Source organism: Canis lupus, chromosome 13, assembly GCF_048164855.1.
Source record: "Canis lupus baileyi chromosome 13, mCanLup2.hap1, whole genome shotgun sequence".
In the NCBI taxonomy this organism is placed as follows: domain Eukaryota; kingdom Metazoa; phylum Chordata; class Mammalia; order Carnivora; family Canidae; genus Canis; species Canis lupus.
In genome coordinates this window covers 2268659-2290117 of record NC_132850.1, presented here as the reverse complement: position 1 = coordinate 2290117, position 21459 = coordinate 2268659, and the positions used below count along the sequence as shown (strand labels likewise).

The following is a 21459-nucleotide window of genomic DNA, read 5'->3' as shown; positions in this document are numbered from 1 at the left end:
GAATTCCTTTTAAGATAAGCAGTCTTCAAGTGTATATTAAATTGAGTTACAGGGGCACATGGCTAACTCAGTAGAGCATGCGAGCTTGATCTTAGAGTTGTGAGTTTGAGCCCCACAGTAGGCACAGAGATTACTTAAATTTTTTAATAAAATATATGAGTTAAAAAAATATATATATATATGAGTTATAAAGTATTTACATTTAGGAAGATGTTTATCAGACTAACAGTAGTATAATAACGCATTATTTAGGAGCAGGAGGTGAAATGGGATGAAGTATTTTTAAAAAGCTCCCTAATTCTTATCTAATTTTCCCTCTCCCACTGACACAGAGATGTAATGCTTTATAAGTTTACAAAGAACTCAACATTCACGACCTTGAGTCAAGACATAGATTGGAATACCAACAGTGACCTTAGGTACTATTAATTTCTCTAAGGCTTAATTTCCTATTCTACAAAAGAGAAGATTCATGCCTCAGTTTCTCAGTGACTACAGCTTGAATGAAAGCATCAGTGTAACCTTAGAAAAAAGAACTACAAGTTTGTTTAAAATAAATGCTACAGCACTAGAGGTTAAGAGACTATTCCTTTTTTTTTTTTCTACTTCTGAACTTAGGCCTGTCTAATAAAAGACTTGAAAGTATAAAATTCACTAGCATCCATGAAGGAATAACCCCTTTGACTCATATTACTTAACTGAGCATTGTGACTTGTTATACCATTAGTCACAGGTAATTATTATTGCAGTCAAAGAAATTACCTATCTTAATCAGCCTGAACAAAAGAAATCTGCCAGAGGATGGAGTAAAGGGAAAAGAATCCTGCTGAGTAGCCATAAGCTGCCCATCTCACCTCCACCTGAAGGTATTGGAGCAGCTTGAGCTAAAAAGTGAGATCTCAGAGTCCTATGCTCCAGAAAGCAATTAAAATCATGTGAGAATTGGGACGCCTGGGTGGCTCAGGAGTTGAGCATCTGCCTTCATCTCAGGGCGTGATCCCAGGTCCAGGGATTGAGTCCCACATCAGGCTCCCTGCAAGGAGCCTGCCTTCTCCCTCTGCCTCTCTCTCTCTCTCTCTCTCTCTCTCTCTCAGGGCGTGATCCCAGGTCCAGGGATTGAGTCCCACATCAGGCTCCCTGCAAGGAGCCTGCCTTCTCCCTCTGCCTCTCTCTCTCTCTCTCTGTCTCTCATGAATAAATAAAACTTAAAAAAAAAAAAAAAAATCATGTGAGAATGATCAATTCACCACGGGAGTATTAAAGGAAAACGAGAGGCCAAACATAACTTTGGAGAGCTCTGATAATTAAGAGAAGAGGAACTAGTTAAAAAAAAAAATTTTTTTTTAAGAAAATTGTACCGGAGATCGCTGCAAGTGATTTAATGCACAGGAAAAGCAATAATGCTACATGTTAAGATGGACACATGATGAAAACAGAATATTGGCTTTTATTAAAAGAGAATTAATAGTAAGAGGGTAGATTTTGTGTCCTAGTGAAAACAAAAAAAAAAATAGACTGCAAAAGGGTTAAGAATTAAGACTGGGTTTGTAGCTAAAATACAGGTTTAGCTACAAATTGAACAAAATGAAAATAAATGGGAAATGCAATAAGGTCAAGCAGTCAGAGAGGAACAGATTAAGGAATCAGAGAAGGTGAATATGTTACAACATTCATCACACTGCATCCCCCATTACCCTGTTTTCTTTACAGCTGATCACCAACAGATATGACCTGTTTTACTGTTTCTCTCCCACTGGAAAGCAGAGAAAAAGTTTGTTTCATTCTGTTACATCCCCAGAACCTAGTATATAGTTAACTGTCATGTTTGTTCAATAAATGAATAGAACAGGTTCCACAAGCAGTGAAAAAAGAGAGTCCAGGTAAACTAAGAACAAAATCTGACTGAAAACTCACTAGACCTTTTAAATAAAATCTGCATCCATCAACTACCTCTCGCTACTTCAAGGCAAATAATTTAGGACCAATCTGCAGTTAGAAAAACAAGTATCCAGAATATATGAAAAACCCTTAAAACACAATAATAAAAAAGTAACACAATTTAAAGTGGGCAAAAATTTGGAGATACAGCTCATGGGTAGAGCATCTGACTGCAAAAATAAAAGGGCAAAGATAAAAGTTACTAAGATCTGTAAGTGTCCATTAAGCACATGAAAAGATTAATCATCAGGGAAATGCAAATCAAAACCACAATGATACCACTTCATACTCACCAGGATAACTATAATAAAAAAAAATAGACAATAACAAGTGTTGCAAAGGTGTAGAGAAACTGAAACTTATATATTGCTAGTGGAAATGTAAAAGAGCACAGCCACTTCACAAACAGTTGAGCAGTTTACTAAAAAGTTAAACAGTTACCATATGACACAGCCACTCCACTCCTAGGGTATATACCAAAGAAATGAAAACATTCATGCATAGAAAAATCTATACACAAATGTTCATAGCAGCATTAAATCTTAACAGCAAAAAAGTAAAAATCCAAATGCCCATTAGTTGATGGATAAGTAAGATATGCTATATCCATACAGTGGAATAGTAATTGGTAATAAAAAGGAATGATACATGCTACAACATGATCCTGGAAAACATGCTATGTGAAAGAAAGCAGTCACAAGACTACATGATTCTATTTACATCAAATGTCCAAAACAGGCAAATTTATATTAGTAGTTAGACTGTGGATCACTGGTTACATTTAATAAGATTAGTAGTTTCTTAGGGTCTGAGGAGTAGGGGACTAAAGGGGACTGACTGGGTATGGAGTTTCTTTCAGAGAGAGGAAGATGTTCTAAAATTAGACTGCAGTGATGCTTACACAACCCTGTGAATACATTAAAAACACTGAATTTCACACTTTAAACAGGTGAACTGTATATGAATTCTATCTCAATAAAGCTTCAAAAAATGAGAGAAGTTTAGAACTCCATCACACAAATGTTCTTAAGTTCCTGCTTCCTTCGCTAGTGCCACAGGAGCCACCCCCACCCCCACCCCCAAACTGGAACAGGAAAGGTAGAGTAAAAAAGTAATGACTTCACCAGAAAGCAATGCTACCACAGCAATATTTTCAAATATATAACCCCTGAATCATTAGTGGTTCAGGAAAGTTTGTTTTCTGGTGAGTTCCACTATTTCCAAACTGCACCATCTATTAATTAAACATGTTTAATGAAGATACCCTTACGGTTCACAAAAAAAAGTTTTATACAAAATTCTAGAGAAAATTCTACTAGTATCTACAAATCAACTACTTAGGTTAACTGCCACTCTCCTCCTAAAACAAGGACAAGTCTTGTTGTTCTCTAATAACGGAAGATTAAAAAAAAAAAAAAGTGCATGCCAAGCAACAATCAGCTTTTAGCTTTTTAAGACTGTTTTAAGACTAAGGAGTCTGAACTAACTGCCTCTTTCCTGAACTCCATAGTTTAGGTCTGGTGTCAATCAAACAGGTGGTAAATGTGGGGGAGAGAGGAGCTTCTTGGCCAAACAACACAGAACTATATAGCTTTTTACAAACCCCAAACCTTACTTCCTGCAATTTATGTAAACAGATCACAGGCCACCCTCTTCAAACTAAATCATAACCCAAGTAAATAACACAGGATTCTATTTCTGGGTCTGTCATTAACTCACTGGGTAATCCTGAAGCTTCAGTCTCTCTACTCTGCTCAATAACTTAACCACAATTTCCAGTCCTAAAATCCTATTATGTGGTCTAATAAAGAACTTGTTCCCAATTTATAGATTTGTTTTTAATGGAAAATCTGACAAAAGTATATGAAATTAAATATTATGTTCAAGTCACTTTTATTGAATGTACTGAAATATGAAAAATTCAAAAGATTGTTTACTTAATCAAAAATGTTGAACTCTTCCACTTTAAACTTTTAAAGGTATTCACTAAACAGAATAGGCTTTCAGAAGGCTGAAGGGTTTTGAGGCTTTAAATTTAAACTCAGTTATATTTAGAAAGCCAAGATGCCACCTCTCTGGATCCTGTATCTTTATCTTGGGCATTTGATTCATGTGCTTTGCCTGGTGTAATTCAAAGCAAGAGATCCTACCATATCCCTGAAAAGTAAACTGAACACATCAGAATGTACTGATCACCAGAGGAATGTCATACTGTACTGCAACCAAAAAGATAGGAAGCTACAGTCTCCCACTGCTAGAGCTGTTTAACAAAATAAAAATTACCTGTCTGGTCCAAAGGCAGTCCACAAACCACTGCCAACATTGTAAGAACAAATTTTATCCCATCACTAAAAACCCTGACTCAAGTCTAGGGTGAAACCTAGGGAATTTGTTAAATAAAAGTATATCAGCTGATTCTGATGCACAGGAACTACTGGTTTACAACATGGCTAGCAGAAAGGCTTCATATCATTTACCAATTATGTTCAATAGGTAATAGCTACCTGAAGTGCTACTCTGAGGAGGTCATGTCTAAAAACAACCAGTAATTAGTAGTTTGCCATGGACAAAGTGATGGGGAAATGGCCACATGCAAACCACGTATCTATCATCTGTGATTCAGACCACTGAAAGGGCTTTTATTTTTAAAGGAGGCTTCTGGGGTTAAGAGAAGAGACTAAGATCTGGATTATTTACTTTTAACTAGCAAAAGCTTTGGCTGACTCTTGTGTGTGTGTGGGGGGGGGGGGGTAAGAGGAAGCAAGAATAGGACCACTAGCATGGGTACCCATACTCTCCATAAATACTTATTAATATAAGCTTCCCAATATTACACAGAAAATAACAAGGTTTCTGCTCTCAAAATGTCAATAATCTTGTTTGAAAAATGAAAATTCTGCACAATTATATAAATTTCTTTTAAAAAAAAAAAAAGGAGGTTGTGCCTTGAGTTCCACATCTGTTAAAGGTGGGAGCTAGTGGGAACACTGAGTACCAAGCAAAAACAGTATAATTTAGATAGATTCAAGAGGGAATCACCTGGGGGTTCCTCATCAATACATGACTAAAGTAATGGTTAAGATTCCACTGGCAGCATTTTCCAGGAAAAAAACCAAAAATATATAATCAACGCATGACACTGGAAGGCAAATAATCTGCTTTGTGTTGTTTTGTATCCATCTATCTCTAACATTGGATTGCTGGCTACTAGTGGTCCAGGTACATGTCAAATTAACCTTTCTGGGGGCACCTGGGTGGCTCAGTCAGTTAAGTGTCTGCCTGTGGCTCAGACCATGATCCCAGGGTTCTTGGGATCAAGCACCGAGTGGGGCTCCCTGCTCAGCAGAGAACCTGTCTGTCCCTCTCCCTCTACCCTTCCCCCAGGCTCATTCTCTCTCTCAAAATATTTTTAAGACTTAAAAAAATAAATAAAATAAGAAGAAAGAAAAGAAAGGAAAGGAAAGGAAAGGAAAGGAAAGGAAAGGAAAGGAAAGGAAAGGAAAGGAAAGGGAAAGGAAAGGGAAAGGAAAGGGAAAGGAAAGGGAAAGGAAAGGGAAAGGAAAGGGAAAGGAAAGGGAAAGGAAAGGGAAAGGAAAGGGAAAGGAAAGGGAAAGGAAAGGGAAAGGAAAGGGAAAGGAAAGGGAAAGGAAAGGGAAAGGAAAGGGAAAGGAAAGGGAAAGGAAAGGGAAAGGAAAGGGAAAGGAAAGGGAAAGGAAAGGGAAAGGAAAGGGAAAGGAAAGGGAAAGGAAAGGGAAAGGAAAGGGAAAGGAAAGGGAAAGGAAAGGGAAAGGAAAGGGAAAGGAAAGGGAAAGGAAAGGGAAAGGAAAGGGAAAGGAAAGGAAAGGAAAGGAAAGGAAAGGAAAGGAAAGGAAAGGAAAGGAAGGCTGTTGAGGCATATGTGGCAAATAGCTTAATGACAGACCTGTGATGGGTATATGAGGATTCATTATACTTTACCTACTTTTGCAAATACTCAGCAATGCACTTGTGGACCTTCCTGTTACTTGGTCAACTCCAGCACTGTACAATTAATTCTTTTTCTTTTCTTTCTCAGATTTCAGGAAGCTTAAGAATGACTGGTACTTCTGAAGAAAACAGCCTAGACTCAATCAGAAGAAAACCGGCATTCATTTGTTAGCTCTACTAATAGGAAATCTCTCTGAATCTACTCAAAGAACTTCTTGTAAATTAATATGAGAACTGAATATGAGCCAAGAGAGTGACTCAGCTGCTAAAAAGAAACAAAATACAATCTTAAACTTCATTAAAAGAATAGTATCCAGATCAAGGAAGGGCCCTGGTCCCAAGCACTCTTCCCTGGTTGGTTCACAACTGGAGTATTATACTCTGTTTTGAGCGTCACATTTTAATAACACTTACAAGCTAGAACGCTTGCAGGGAGAGATATCAACCTAGTGAGGAGTTTAGAAGCCAAATGTAAGTGCAGAATGTCCGAAAAAACTGGGTGTGTTTAATATGGAGAAGAAAACATTTCCCTGCTTTCCTTGTCACCTCAACCATAGAGACCCTGAGGATATTATTTTCCAGAGGATTTCAAGAGTTAATAAGGATTCCATTGTCAGGTAAGTTAAGTTTGAGATGAACTTTTTTTTCTCTAACAGACTTACCATAGTGTTCAACATCCTCAAGTGCTTTATGATTCTTCAGGAAGGATGTTCATTCAGTATTTCCAATTGGAACCATTTGTTCATGCAACAGAAATTCACCAAGCCCCAAATATTTGCCAAACATTTCTCTAAGTGCTAGGGATACAATGAACACTTTTAATATTCTGGATGATACTTTGTGAAAAGACAAGTGATCCTCTTGCTACTCCTCTAACTTGCATTGTGCTCCCATATCTCTAGGTTTTTTATTATGCTATCAGCCTAGAACATCCATCACTAATCTTAATTCAAATATCATCTCCTCCACAAAGCTTTTCTGATCATAAGCAAAAACTCACTTTTCAACAAGCCAATGGCTTTTTTTCTGTATCAGTTCCTTGCAAATAGACTATGCCTCTTAATTACCTTCAGATTTCTCATAATGCCCAAGACAGTGTCTTGCATGCACAGGTGTTCAAGAAATATTTGTGGAATAATCACTGAAATACTTGAAGGATTATCTTGTTAAAGAACGCAAACTAGGTCTCTACTGTTCCACAGAGGACTAAGAGATGAAGTTAAAGGAAATGCTGCCTCAATTAGAACTAATGCAGCCTACCTTACAGGTGTTCAGTGACTATAGGTGTTCTAAGGGTAGCCAAGTAAGTATGTATGAAGAGCTTTAGAGGGAAATCTCACTGGCCTAAATAAAGGATTAACTCTTAAAATTTAGGAACTACTTTACTTCTATTTTAGACAAAAGAAAACTTTTGATAAAATAGATTTGTATCAATTTTAAAATTCCAGGGGCATCTGGGTGGCTCAGTCAGTTAAAGGGTCAGACCCTTAGTTTTGACTCCGGTCACGATCTCATAGCGGTTGTGGGATCAAGCCCCAAGTTAGCTCCCCACTCAGTGCAGAGTCTGCTTCAGATTCTTTTTCCCTCGCTTTCTGCTCCTCCCGCTCACTCACTCTCTTTCTCTCTCAAATAAAATCCTTCCAAAAAAAATCTTAAAATTAAACTTAAACATTAAGTACCCTTTCACTTACAACTATAGTGAATATATAATAATGCCTGTTAATGTCATTTACAGTGCTAAGTATAGAGACACAGTCTCTATTCTAAAAGAATCTAAAAGCAAAACATTGCTCCCAAAGCTAATCTGAAAGCATAGATCATTTACCTTAATAAAAACTGTTCCTTAGCGGGGGAAAAAAAATACTCCTTAGATGAGGAAATTCTTTAGATGACTGAATATTTTGCAGGCAGAGGAATAACTATGAAGCCATTCGCTCCTCTTAAAGATCTCTACAGACACCACTAAATACATTAAGTTCTTCAAAAACCAAAGGTAGCCATTCTGGCTTTTTAGTTAAAAACTAGAGAAAAAAAAAATAAACAAAATAAAAAACTAGAGAAGAAGATACCTCTACATAACAAAGGTTTTCTCTGCAGTCTCTCTCTCAAACTAAAAGCTGTAGTCTTTGCTGGCAAGAACCCTGTCTTCTACTTGTTTCCCCAGCATTTAGTAGAATGCCCAGGACATAGCACAAACAGTGAATAAATGAGCAACAAGTCAGAGAAATTAATGAGTCCAATGTCCCTGAATGAAAACAGCACCTTATGGGGCACCTGGATGGCTTAGTTGGTTAAGAGCCTGCCTTCAGCTCAGGTCATGATCCCGGAGTCGTGGGATTGAGCCCCACATCAGGCTTCTTGCTCGGCAGAGAGCCAGCTTCTCCCTCTCCCTCTGCCCTGATCCCCCCCTCCCCCATGCTTGTGCTCTCATTCACTCTCTCTCTCTCTTAAATAAATAAAATCTTAAAAAAGAAAAAGAAAGAAAGAAAACAGTACCTTAAAGAAGCACTAACAAGCGGTTTTTCTTATTAGAAACATGCCAGTGATATGGTAGCATACAAGCAGATCTTAAGTCTAGTTTTCATTATAAACCACAGTGCTATTTTAAGATCACTTATTGATAAGTAATTACTGTAAGTAAACCTAAAGTCTTGGTTGCTTCTAGGGAACTAAAATTAATTCCTTAATCAGCAAAGCTAAATGACCAAATTCTAATGTGAAGAAAACCCAAAACACTTATTACACCTACAACTTAACCAATAGATTATAATGAAATAATTTATTATCAAACTGATTTATGAACCTAACTGTCTAGAAAGCAAAATACTGTGATAGCACCAAGTGTTTAAAATGCTTTTCAAAAGTGTTATGATTCACATTTCTCTGAATCCTCTAAATTCTCATACATGTTTAATTGTTCTGATTATAAAAATGATATAAGCTCACAGTAGAGAACTCAGAAAATATAAACAGGTTAAAGGAGAAAATAAAGACTACTCATTGTGATGCTTTCTTTCAAAATTTTTTTTCTATGCAGTTGTAACTTCTTTATATACTATTACTCTTCCTACCCCCTAGGCAAGAGACAATAGACTCACATTATGACAGTAACCTAAGTTCCCTCAGCAGATTCATGTTCCAGGAACATTTTCTTAATGTCTACATGTTATAGATATGTACTTCCATAAGACCAAATCTGCTATTTTGTAATTCTTGAAAGTGTCCCTTTTGATTCTATCTCCCTCCTTGCCTCCAAAATTCTACAAAGACAAAGAAAGCAGACTCAAGTAAAAATATATCCAACAACTGGAAATAGACCCAAATTTAACAAGGGAAGAAGTTGTTCTCAATAGTTTTAAGTCCCTAGTCTGATATTATCACAAGACAAATTCTGCTCTACATAGCCCAGGTCCTTTGGGGTCCATAACCTCTAATTTCTACCTCAAAAATCCAAAGTATGTTCTTTATAAAAATTTTGCCAGTTTTCTATGAAGAGTACAAGACCAGAAACAGAATGCAAGATCTTTGTTCCTGTCTCTGCTCTATTAAAGGACTTGAGTAACACTAAGTCTTAACTTGTATCATTTTCTCTATTTATCAATAATAGGTGTATTATTTGCCCTACCACTATTACTGGGCTGTTGCAAGGTTCCAAAATCCAACAGATCAGAGAAAATGCTTTTCAGAAAGTATTATTCAAATGTAAGATGGATATTTTTCCAAAACACACATCCCCTATAATATAGATTATAAAACAGTACTTCCCCAAATATGCAAAATGCCTTTTCCGATGGTGATACTAACTATACACACACACACACACATACACACACACACATGGTGAGACAACACCATTAAGAACTCCTTACACACAGGGTAGACAGGTAAAGCATGTTATAAATTCACAGACCCAACCACACTAGCAGAAAATGATGCCATATATTATTCATCTCCTGCTAGGACAGTCAATTTGCTCCTGATTACAGCATATTTGACTGTTGTATGTCTGTACTTCCCAAAGTTCTACAGCCAAGGCACAAAACCTTTAGTCATTTTTAACAATTTAATAAGCATCCATGTGGCCACCAACCAAAATCTAGGATCTCAACAATAACTTGTTTTTACCATATTGTACTCCCATCTCTCTGTAAGCAAACAGAATTTGAAATTATTAGCGAGTTCTAGTAGTCTGACCCCTCATCCATTCCCCTCACAAATCTGTGTATCAATATACAGTAAAGACAGGTCTCAACTTTAAGAAAAATTCTAATCCTAATTTCTGAGATCTTTAAATAGGATAACATCAGCACTCTAACAATCAGATCAATCTTATTTCCTTGATATCATTGTACCACTGGGCAGGATGCTCTCCAGTAGGTGAATTCAGTTACAGCTTTTAGCTTTGTACTCCAGGTGAAAAGTTTAGCTGAAAGTTTACTGGGTAGTATCCTTCAAATATAGGGTCATCCTGGAATAATGGATCAACTCTTCAGTGACCCTCTCCCATATGTGACCCAATTCTTCATGACCCTCTCTCTACAGATGAAGATAATGAAAAAATAGTTAATGCTATGCTAGAGTTTGAATGTTTCTGTCCCCTCTAAAATTCACATGTTGAAATCCTCACCCCCCAAAATGATATTAAGTAGGTCTTTGGGAGGTGCTTAGGTCTTAAGAGTAGAGCCTTCATGAATGAGATTAGTAACCTGTAAGAGACTCCAGAGGGATCCCTTGGAGTTCCACTATGTTAAGGTGCCAGCTATGAACCAGGAAGGGGGCCTTCACCAAAAGGCAACAATGCTGGTGCTTTGATCTTAGACTTTATAGCCTCCAGAACATAAGCAATAAACTTCTGTTACTTACAAGCTACTTAGGCTGTGGTATTTTGTTGTAGTAGCCCAAATGGACTAAGAAAGCCAACATGTAAAGTTTATAGAGACTCTAAAAACTCCCACACAAGGACTTTGCCCACTCCTAAACTATTAGCATTCAACTCAAAAGAGAGTCCTCTAAGATTATGTTCCAACAACAGTCAGTTCCTCTTATTACATTCCATAAGTGGGAGTCCATTACCCATTGATGATAGGAAATAAAGTCAGGCAGGACAGTGGCAATGTAGGTCTGATTATACCAAAACAAAATCACTTCACATTTATGCTAAAATTTTTAAGAAACCAGAGTGGTTTAGTAATTATTAGATTCTACGCTTTATTAAATGTGTCAAAGTAAGAGTTCTTGGGGATCCCTGGGTTGCTCAGAGGTTTAGCGCCTGCCTTCAGTCCAGGGTATGATCCTGAAGTCCTGGGATCGAGTCCCACATCAGGCTCCCTGCGTGGAACCTGCTTCTCCCTCTGCCTGTGTCTCTGCCTCTCTCTCTCTCTCTCTCTCTCTCTCTCTGGTCTCTCATGAATAAATAAATAAAATCTAAAAAAAAAAAAAAGAGTTCTTGAATACGGTCCTAATAAAATCATATTCTTATTTATCCTATATTTTACCTTGTCACAGTACAAAAGTCTGACATGTATAAGTCTCATTTGCTTTCTGTTTCAGTTGCTTTGTCTTAATTCTATAAAAAAGTAATAACCAGTTTGAAAGACATCACATTCTCAGGTTATCAGTTAGTATGTCATGTAGAATAGAAGCCGAAGCTACCTAACTACAAAGGTTACTTAAAATAAGTAGAATGCCATTGTTATAAATATAAATACAACATCTGGTTCCATATAACAAAGCTATTTCCATATCCCAACAGATGGCCCACAGTAATAATGCTTTGCTGATCTGGTTATAACAAATTCTATTAAATCCAAAATCCTGTATAGCAGATGCCTTTTCCAATTTCAGTGTAAGTCAATCTCTTTAACCAAAACACTGTGCTTTGGTTCTTGTTATTTGTGCACTAAAATCCAATTATGCCAATTAAGATGATCAAATTTTTTTGACAGTTGTTATAAAATGCCACTGCGATGTTTTCTGAGTTTTCAAGTGAAGGAGGGTAGAATACCTCTATCTAGGACTGAAACACTAACTGTTGAAAATGGAAAACGAAAATTCAGTTATAGAAAGGCTGAGGAGAGGTAAAAGTAAGCTTTAGCTGTCCCAAGCCAAGGTTTCTGAACAGCTGCAACGTGAAAAGCTAAGTGATTACCAAAGCCAATGGTGAAGAGCACTGAAAATAATGCAATTTCTGAGTTGAAAGGCTGTTAGGAAGGACAAACAAAAAAGGTGCCTGTAAGCATAAACAACATGTATCTCTGTACACTAGAATCAGGTTCGTAGTTTTAAAAAATGTGGACACAATGTCAGCTTTAATTTTGCTGTTTGCTTCCCCAACATACTCAATATCCAATCTTCATACTCTCATCATGCCCTTACTTGAAATATTACCCTCTATTAACTCATAACACAGTAAGCAGTACAATGTAGTGATTAACAGCCACTAAGTTCTGAAAATAGACTGCAGGCGTTCAAATCCTGCCTCTTTCCATCCCTGGCTATAGAATCTCAGACAAGCTACTTAATCTCTCTGTGCCTGTTTCTTCTCTGTGCCTATAAAATTAATAAAAATAAAACCTACCTTTTAGAGTTGTTATAAGGATTATATTAATAATAAACGTAAAGTACTCATAGTAAGTTTTGGACCCATACTAAGGCTTCAGAAAATGTTCTCTACTATTATTATCATCACATAAATACTCACTGGTGATCTGAAGAAAAGACAGGAATATGAAATGACTTCTCTAAATCACACAGCAAACAAGTGACAGAATCTGGTTTAAAAAAAAAATACACACACATACAGATTTCTTCATTTTAAGTCCTAAAGATTAATCATTAAAAATTACTGATTTACTAAGAAGATTTCCCAGCCCCTGTAATTATCCAGAAATTCACATAGGAATCCTTTAACTTAGACAATAGCACAGAGTAGCAGAAATGGCAATGAACATGGACTAAGAAGATCCCACAGCTCTATTACAGATTTAGATGTACAATCTTGAGCAAGTCACCTAAACTTTGAATCACTCATCTTAAAAAAATGCTTTGCCTACATCACAGGACTGTTGTGATATGAAATGAGATGATGTATGAGAAAATATATGTTAAGTGTTCAAGGGCCATGTCTTACTCATTTTTATATCCCCAATTCCTATTAGAATGCATAGCAGAGGTTACAATCTAAAAGAAAAGCCACTGGAGGAATAAGATTGACAAGTAAGGGCTAAGATGAAGAAAGGGAAAGGTTTTTACAAGAATAAGAAACCCAAATGTCCAACTAATGAAGGGATAAATAAAAAGTAGTATAGCCATACAATGGAGTATTATTCAGCAATAAAAAGGAATGAGATACTGATACAAACCTCAAGATGGATAACGCTTGAAACATTATGCTAAGTCAAAGAACCCAGATACCTTATGCTGTTATGATTCCATTTATATGCAATGTCCAGAACAGAATACAGACTTTCTCTTATGGGTTGATGAAATGACTAAAGATGACTGTGGTGATGGACGTACAACTTAATATACTAAATATACTAAAAACCATTGAACTGTATAATTTGGATGAGCAAACTATATACTATGTAAATTATACCTCAATAAAACTTAAAAAAAAAGAGTAAGAAAAGTTTGTGAGAACCATTCAAGTATAAAGTCACTGGTTTTAGAATACATTTGTTTCTCTTTTTAAGGAAAAAAAAAAGTGAATTTTCTGATATTTGAGTAGCTCTGACATGTGGACAAGAAAGAGACTGGTGGAAGCATTAGGAAAAAAATCCTTAAAATTACAACACCGGGGCCCCCTGGGTGGTACATTAGCTTAAGAGTCTGACTCTTGGTTTCGGCTCAGGTTGTGATCTCAGGCTTGTAAGAAGAGCCCTGCGTCAGGCTCCACACACAGCACAAAGTCGGCTTTAGACTCTCCCTCTCTCTCCCCACCCCCTAAAATAAATAAATCTTTTTAAAAAAATTACCACACCAGACCATAATGTCTCTACAAATCCTTCTGTGGAAAACAAATCAAACACCTATTCTTTCCTTTCAAAATTCTAAGGTTAAAATTTACTTCCCAGGCCTACTTGAATAATAGTCTTCACCATGCTGATTGTTTTTGAACTTTCAGACTATCTCTGACACTTATCAACCATACTACTTCTCCTATCCTTGGCTTCCATATAGCACTGATGTACTTCCTGGTTCTCCTCAGAATGTTTACCTGTTAGTCTATAACGTCACCCAAAATTCCAAACCTCAAAGGCCTTTCACCATCATACTACTAACTTCCTATCACTCATCTACTCACCTGTTTTTTACTACCATCTACAGCCCTGGTCAGTGAACAATCAATATTTTTATCTCTATTAATCCTATAGTAATGTACCACAAATATTTCAATGTTACTCTAGTCATTCTTTATGGTCTTTTCTAAGGCTGGGAAGCAGTACTGAGGCTCAACTAAAATAATTTCTATCCTATTTCTATGTGACTTTGCAATGTGGAGTACATTTTTTTCTTCCAAATAGGTATCTGTTCTTCAGGGTGCTAGGGTGGCTCAGTTGGTAAAGCAGCTGCCATTGGCCCAGGTCATGATTCCAGAATCCTGGACTCCTCACTGGATGGGCAGCCTGCTTCTCTCTCTCCAATACTTGTGCTCTCCTACTCTCTCCCTCTCACAAATAAATAAATAAAAATCTTTAAAAAAAAAAAAAAAAAAGATGTTTTTCTAATTGTTTTGCTTAAACTAGTCTTCATTTCCAGAGTCAGACCAGCAAGGAGAAAAGACCATCAGGACTGGCAAGAAACTAGCCTGCTACTGAAAAACTGATTTTACCCCAATTAATGTTGCCCCACAGTGATACTTTCCTAATTTCCTATTATCAATCATCCTCCCAGGACTCTAGGCTTTTATCTTTTAATGTTTTATTTGCTATCTTCCCTTCGTCCACAATCATCACTAAGTTCAAATTAATTTTTACTCACACATACATCTTCTTACATATCCTATGTTTCTTTCTTAGGACAGTTTCATTTAACAATTAAGTGCAAAAGCTCAAAGATGAGACTGCCGGGGTTCAAATCCTGGCTCTGCAAGGATTTGGGACAGGTTACTTAACCTCTCTGTAACTCAATTTCTTCATAAGAATAGTAAGATCTCGGGGATGCCTGGGTGGCTAAGTGGTCTAGCACTGTGTGTGATCCTGGAGTCCCAGGATCAAGTCCCGTGTCAGGCTTCCCGCATGGAGCCTGCTTCTCCCTCTGCCTGTGTCTCTGCCTCTCTCTGTCTCTCATGAATAAATAAAATCTTAAAAAAAAAAAAAAAAATAGTAAGACCTTTAAGAAGATTCTGAGATAAATACATGTAATGAGCTTAGAACAATCCCTGGCATACAGGAAATAATAAATGTTAGGTATTATTTTATTTCCATAATAATCATTACCTTGTATCAGACCCTCATCTTATTCCCCAAATTCTCCAAGACCATTCTTGTCAGTCTCCTCACTCCAGAACACTCCGATAATACAAAACCTTCCTCAGGAACAATATGCACTATCTTACTTCTAGTCTAGAATCCAATATGGTACCCCAACAAACTAAACATTACATTCTTGATAGGTCCTCAACCAATACCCACTCACTAATCCTGAATTCATTTATGACTACTTACCAATCCAGACTCTTTGTGCAGGTCAACCCGCTTGCTGTATCTTTTATACACATTGTCACTTCTCTATCTCTGTAAATACTCCTTCACTCTCCTAGAATACATCTCCTCCCCTCTGAAAATTCCTATCTTTTGCAAATCTCACTTATACTTTTGAGGTTGGGCATTGTTATCCCAATCAGGCGTCTGATGTTGCTTGGTGGTTTATGAACACGTATGTTACGTGTTGTTTCCCCATAGAAGTTGAAGCATTTATAGATAGAGACATATTTTATTCCCGTGTCTCTTCACACAGACTACTTCACACACAGCACAGTATTTTTCAGGACACAAATGCTGACTTGCTAAAAAAAAATATGCTTCAGAATACATCAGAAAAACAGTCTCTATTTTCCACTGCCCCACCCATACTTAGCATAATGAAAGCAGATAGAATCTGTATTTAAATATTTTTATTTTGCATAGAATACACTAACAATTGTACCACATAAAAGGAAATATATATATACACTCAAAAAGAATGCACAACGCAAAAAAAAAAAAAAAAAAAATCAAGAAAGAGAATGCCAGCCAACTTGGAATCTAAAAAGTGACTTCGTAATATTAAGGATTTTTTTTATTTGGCCCAAACTAATGAACCAAAGAGAGCCAAAATAAACATGTCCTGACCCCAGCCAACAAACACCTCATAAATACATGAAAAGTTCCCAGTATCACAAATATCGGTAACGAGATTCACCTCAACTCCGAGACACTAAAAGAAAACAAAAATCCTCAGGTGTCTCATAAAAACGAAAACCTTTAAGAATTCAATCCCACCTCATGAATATATGCCATCCAAACAGAAAAGTGAAGGGAGCTGCTGCTTTTGTATAAATATTTGCTCTGGTCTAGGAGGAATAAGGCTTCTCTCACTGCGAGTGCAGCCTGCGCCCTGTTAAGGGAGCAATCTGTGGTCACACAGGAGCGAGACACGGGAAGATGCAAGGAGCCCTCAACCTGGGACGCGGACATTAAAGGAAAACAAACTACCCCCAAAACGCGTTTCAAAACCAGTTTCAGAAAACAGAGGAGCGCAAAGATACTCAACAGAAAAAAAAAAAAAAAGAAAAAACAGGAAAAGTGATATAAAGGAGCTCCCACGACCTCTGGGACTCAGGGACACTACGGAGCGCCGCGTTCCAAGAGCCATACAGGTAAGCAGGTAAGTACTTCCACAACACGCACTCGTCTCGCTGGGAAGCAAAAAGGAAAATATAAAAAATAAAAATAAATGAATGAATGAATGAATGAATGAATGAGGGTCTGGAAAAAACAAAACAGATGCCCACCGATCGCTCGGTCCCTGGCCAGCCCGACTCCGCTCATTCGGGAATCCGCTTAGAGACGGAGACGTAAACTGGCGCGACACAGGAGGAAAAAAGAAAAGAAAAAGAAAAACCTCTGCCAACCAGACACACAGAAAGTAGAACGGAGAAGTGCAAACTGCACACCTCGGTGCATCAGCAGCTAGAGCACACTCGGTGGAGTCGCAGGCAACGGATGGGGCGGGGGGGGGGGGGGGGACGAAAACAGCTAAAAGCGCAGAAGGGAAGAGGTCTGGGAAAGTAAGCCCTGCCGCGTCCCCCGCGGCTTCCAGTTTCCGAGAGTACGACGCCGGCTTCTCCCGCCGCCCCCCAACCTAAGGTCGGCCGGGGCGACGCGCACTGACCCCACGACCAGCCTCGGAGGACGGAGCACGGCGCAGACCTCCCTCCTCGCCAGCTGCGAAAAATGGAGGGGGGAGGGGGGAGACACCCTACCACGTGGGCAGGATGCAACACACACGGGACAGCAACACGTCCGCATGGAGCGGCCGCTCGCCCCGGTGCCCGCGGAGGACGCGGCGTCGGGGTGCGCGGGCCGCACCCGCAGGGCACCCCCGGCGGCCGACCCCCCCGCCCCGCCCCGCCCCGCCCCGCCCCGGGCCGGAGGGGAAGCAGCTGCCTCGTGCCGAGGTCGGGGGCCGGCGGGGCGGCGGGCAGGCCCCGGGGAGGGGCGGACGGCCGCTGTCCGCGCGCTCGGCGCCCCCGGGAAGCCCGTCCGGCGCCCCGGGGCCCCGCTGGGGGAGGGGCGGCAGGCGCGGAGCCGCCGCTTCCCGGCTGAGGGGCAGCAGCAGCTGAGGCCGAGCGCCGCGGGGGAGGGAGGGACGCAGCGCTCGCCGCCCGCCAGCCGCCGCCGCCCCGCCGCCCCGCCGCACGGCCGCGGCCGAGAGGGGAGCCGCCGTCTCGCGGAGGGCAGCCCCTGCCTCCGTCCCGGGAGATGCCCCAGCCCCGCCTCCTCGCCCGCCGCCTCGGCCCCGCCGCCCGGGCGGCGGGCACTCACCTCAGGCTGCGCAGGCCGGGACGGCCCGGCCGAGCCCCCGGCCGCTGCGTGCGTCTCCGCCCCCCGGGAAAGGCCCCAACGGCGCCTGGTGCGAGCGGCCGAGGCCCCGAGCAGCGCCGAGAGCGGCTGCGGCGGCGGCTGCGGCGGCGGCGGCGGCGGCGGCGGCGGCGACGGCGGCGGCGGCGGCGGGAGCAGCCAACATCCGGGGCCGCGCACCCGGAACTACTTCCCGGCCCGCTCCCCTCCCGCCCCGCCCCCCGCGACGTCGCTGCGTCAGCGCGTCACCGGCCCGGCGTCGGCGGCGTCCCCTCCCCTCCGCGGGATCGGCGCGCGCGGGATCCCTCCGCGGGGACAAGTAGTGCCCCGGGGCGCCGGGGGCTCGCGTCTGGCGGTTCCGAGCGCTTCCGGGGGTCCCTGCGCCTCCGAGCGGCGGCTGGGGACTGGGGGCGGCCCCGTAGTGGGGGACGGCAGGGACCCGCGGCTCCCGGACTCCTCGGGCCCCAGAGCCACGGCGCCCTGTGACCTTGTCCGCCCCCCCCCCCGCCCCCTCGCGGTGGCGACGAGCGCCTCCGCCTCCGCCTCCGCCTCCGCCTCCGCCCCCGCCGGGAAACCGGACCCCGTTTCCACCTTTGCACGGCGCGGGCAGCTGGCGCGGTCGAGCCCAGGCTTCTAGACCCGTCCACCGAGCCCATCCCCGGTCGAGCCTTAGCTTCCTGCTGAGAGCACAGCACCGAGGCCCTTCTGATGCGACACCTGTTGTCCCGGTTACGGTCCTTGCTCCCAACAGGTGGAACCTGCACAAGGGTAGCTCGGAAGACGTGAACTCGGAATCTCCTTCTACGTCAATCTTCACGGTTTCCTTCTCTAGATTATTAGCCCTGCGGATCTGCCCTGTAATTTCATGCTTGATTACGTTCAGACCTCTAATCTGTTGTTGCATCATTGGGTCAGTCACGTCTCTAAAAGGCGAGCACCAAGCATGCATTTGAGCTCACAGTAGGTGCTCAGTGTTCGATGCGAATTGGCCCTAGGAACCTTTTTTTGACAATGGTCTGGTAGGGAATCGGATAAAGACCTCAGGTAGTTAAGGAGCTGAGTACCCAGCTCCTTCAGCAAACACTGAACACCTGCCATTGGCCAAACATTTCTAGGCGCTGGGCATTCAAAGTACTCCTGTATTCCATTTTAATTAATTAATTAATTTTTTATTCATGAGCATACACAGAGAGGAGAGAGAGAGATGCAGAGACACAGGCAGAGGGAGAAGCAGGCTGCATGCACCGGGAGCCCGACGTGGGACTGGATCCCGGGTCTCCAGGATCAGGCCCCGGGCTGAAGGCGGCGCTAAACCACTGAGCCACCCGGGCTGCCCTCCTTTTCTATATTTAAGACGCTAGCAAGTCTCTGAAAATAAAAAGGTTCATTCACGCATTTGTCCAACAAATACTTGCCAATTACTATTAAGGTTGTCAGACACTATTTTAGTGCTTTGGATGCATCAGCAAACAGTAGAGAGAGAGGAGGAGGAGGAAGCATCCTTCCCTTTCGGAGCTTTCATTTATTGTGGAGAGAAAGGCGATTAACCTAACAAGAAAATTATTTGGTGTGTTAAAAGGTATTCAGCGCTATGGCTGAAAAGAGACCAGGGTAAGAGATGTGAAGAAAACTGGAGGACGGTAGGGCTTGGGATTTTTTTTTTTTTAACAATAGCAGTTTATTTATCAATATTAGTTTTATTTGGGGCACCTGGGTTATGCCAGACAGTTGGTTATACATCTGAATTCCACTCAGGTCACAATCTCAGGGTCCTGGGATTGCGTTCCATGTTGGGCTCCCTGCTCAGAGGGGAGCCTGCTTCTCCCTCTCCCTCTGCTGCCTCCCCTGCTCATGTGCTGCTCTCTCTCTAGTGAATAAATGAAATCTTAAAATAATAATAATAATAGTAGTAGTAGTAGTAGTAGTAGTAGGTTTATTCAACAAAGCCAAACCATGTGTTAGGTGCTGGGGCCTCAGTGGAGAACAAGCCAAAGCTCCGACCTGGTGGACTGTCCAGCTAGTGGAGACCACATGCCAGGTGCTTTCACGTGTCCTCTCATGCAATGCTTTCGCAAGTCTGTGAGAAAGGACTCTTATGCTCATCTTTGCAGCTGATGAAATTGAGGCTCAGGAGAGAAAAACCAGCTGGAATTCAAACCTGACATCTTCATAGTCCAGCTTCCTTTCTAGCTTCAGCTGAGGCATTTCATATTTTTCTGTTTCATTATACCTCACTTCTTTCATCATGGAAACTCATGTGTTAATCTAGGCGAATGGCCTTAGGCCAGTATTGAGGCAAAAGGGAGGGAGAAAAAGAAAATATTTAGAGGAGGAGAGGGAGGAGTTATCAAAACATCTAGATGTGTGGAGCAAGGTAATAGGGGTAAGCAAAGAGGATTTAGTGGAAGAGAAATGAAGGGAGATTCATTAGTATTCCAATTCTGGTTTTACAGGATGGGATCTTAAACAGCCATCAGGGAGAGCCCAATTCATGAGGTGACTTTAATGAGAAACTTGAAAGAGGTGAGGGAGTGAGCCATGCCTTTGTCTGGGAGTGTCCCAGGCTGAAGGACTAGCTAGTGGAAAGGCCCGGAGGCGAAAGCATTCCTGAAAGTGTTAGAAACCAGGAAGAATCCAGAACAACTAGAGCAAGGTGAGCAACAGAGGCAGGAATGGACAGATAAGGTCACAGTGGGGTCTTGTAGGCCGCTGTAAGGATCTTAAATTAAAAAAATCCACCACCAGGCTTTGAACAGAGGAGCAATATGCAGCTCATGCTTTCAAAAGACCACTCTAGCTACGGTGCTAAGAGTAGATGGTGAGTGGCCATTGGAAGCCAGAGGCTCCACTGTCCTGGTTCAAGATGATGACTTGGATCAGTAGGAAAAATAGGATACAGTCTCTATAAGAACTCACAGTATTGGGACGCCCAGGTGGCTCAGCGGTTTATCACCGCCTTCAGCCCAGGGTGTGATCCTGGAGACCCGGGATCGAGTCCCACATCAGGCTCCCCGCATGGAGCCTGCTTCTCCCTCTGCCTGTGTCTCTGCCTCTCTCTGTGTGTGTCTCTCATGAATAAATAAATAAAATCTTAAAAAAAAAAATTCACAGTATACTGTTCGATGCAAATAGATCTGACAATGACATTACACTATGATAAGGGAAAGAGTATCCTGGAATAAGCCCCACATCGGGCTTCCTGCTCAGCCAGGAGCCTGCTGCTACCCCTCCTGCCTGCAGCTCCCCCTGCTTGTGTGCTGGTGCATGCTCTCTCTCTCTCAAATAAATGCATGAAATCTTTAAACCCAGCCTGGGAAGGTAAACCTGCGTTTAATCTCGTGTTCCATAGCTTAGTTCTTGTGTGCCTGTGTATCAAGCAATTTAGTTTCACTTAGTCTCATTTTCTTGCCTATTAAATGGAAACAAGAACCCATAGCTACCTAGCAAAAGGGACCCATGTACAGGCTGCCATAAAATAAAGGCTCCCCCA

The 21459-nt window shown here is 41.5% G+C and overlaps 1 protein-coding gene and 1 long non-coding RNA gene across 6 annotated transcripts in view; one reads left to right on the top strand and one right to left on the bottom strand.

Annotated features, from left to right (window-relative positions):
- LOC140602328 (uncharacterized) overlaps window positions 1-6475 on the top strand; it is a 57858-nt gene extending 51383 nt beyond the window's left edge. The window contains exon 5 of the long non-coding RNA XR_012005279.1: window positions 5993-6475. This is a non-coding gene — a long non-coding RNA (uncharacterized lncRNA). The remainder of the gene's footprint in view (window positions 1-5992) is intronic.
- The window catches only part of FOXJ3 (forkhead box J3), a 141777-nt gene extending 122886 nt beyond the window's left edge, over window positions 1-18891 (bottom strand). For 2 of the 5 annotated variants that reach the window (XM_072771645.1, XM_072771646.1), the window contains exon 1: window positions 18561-18891. In XM_072771645.1, coding sequence (XP_072627746.1) covers window positions 18561-18876 — 316 coding nt within the window. In that variant the 5' untranslated portion in view covers window positions 18877-18891. Of the gene's footprint in view, window positions 1-17933; window positions 18074-18560 lie in introns of those variants that run through there. The other 3 variants (XM_072771648.1, XM_072771650.1, XM_072771649.1) reach the window with 3 other exon arrangements.
- Between the last annotated feature and the right edge of the window lie 2568 nt (window positions 18892-21459).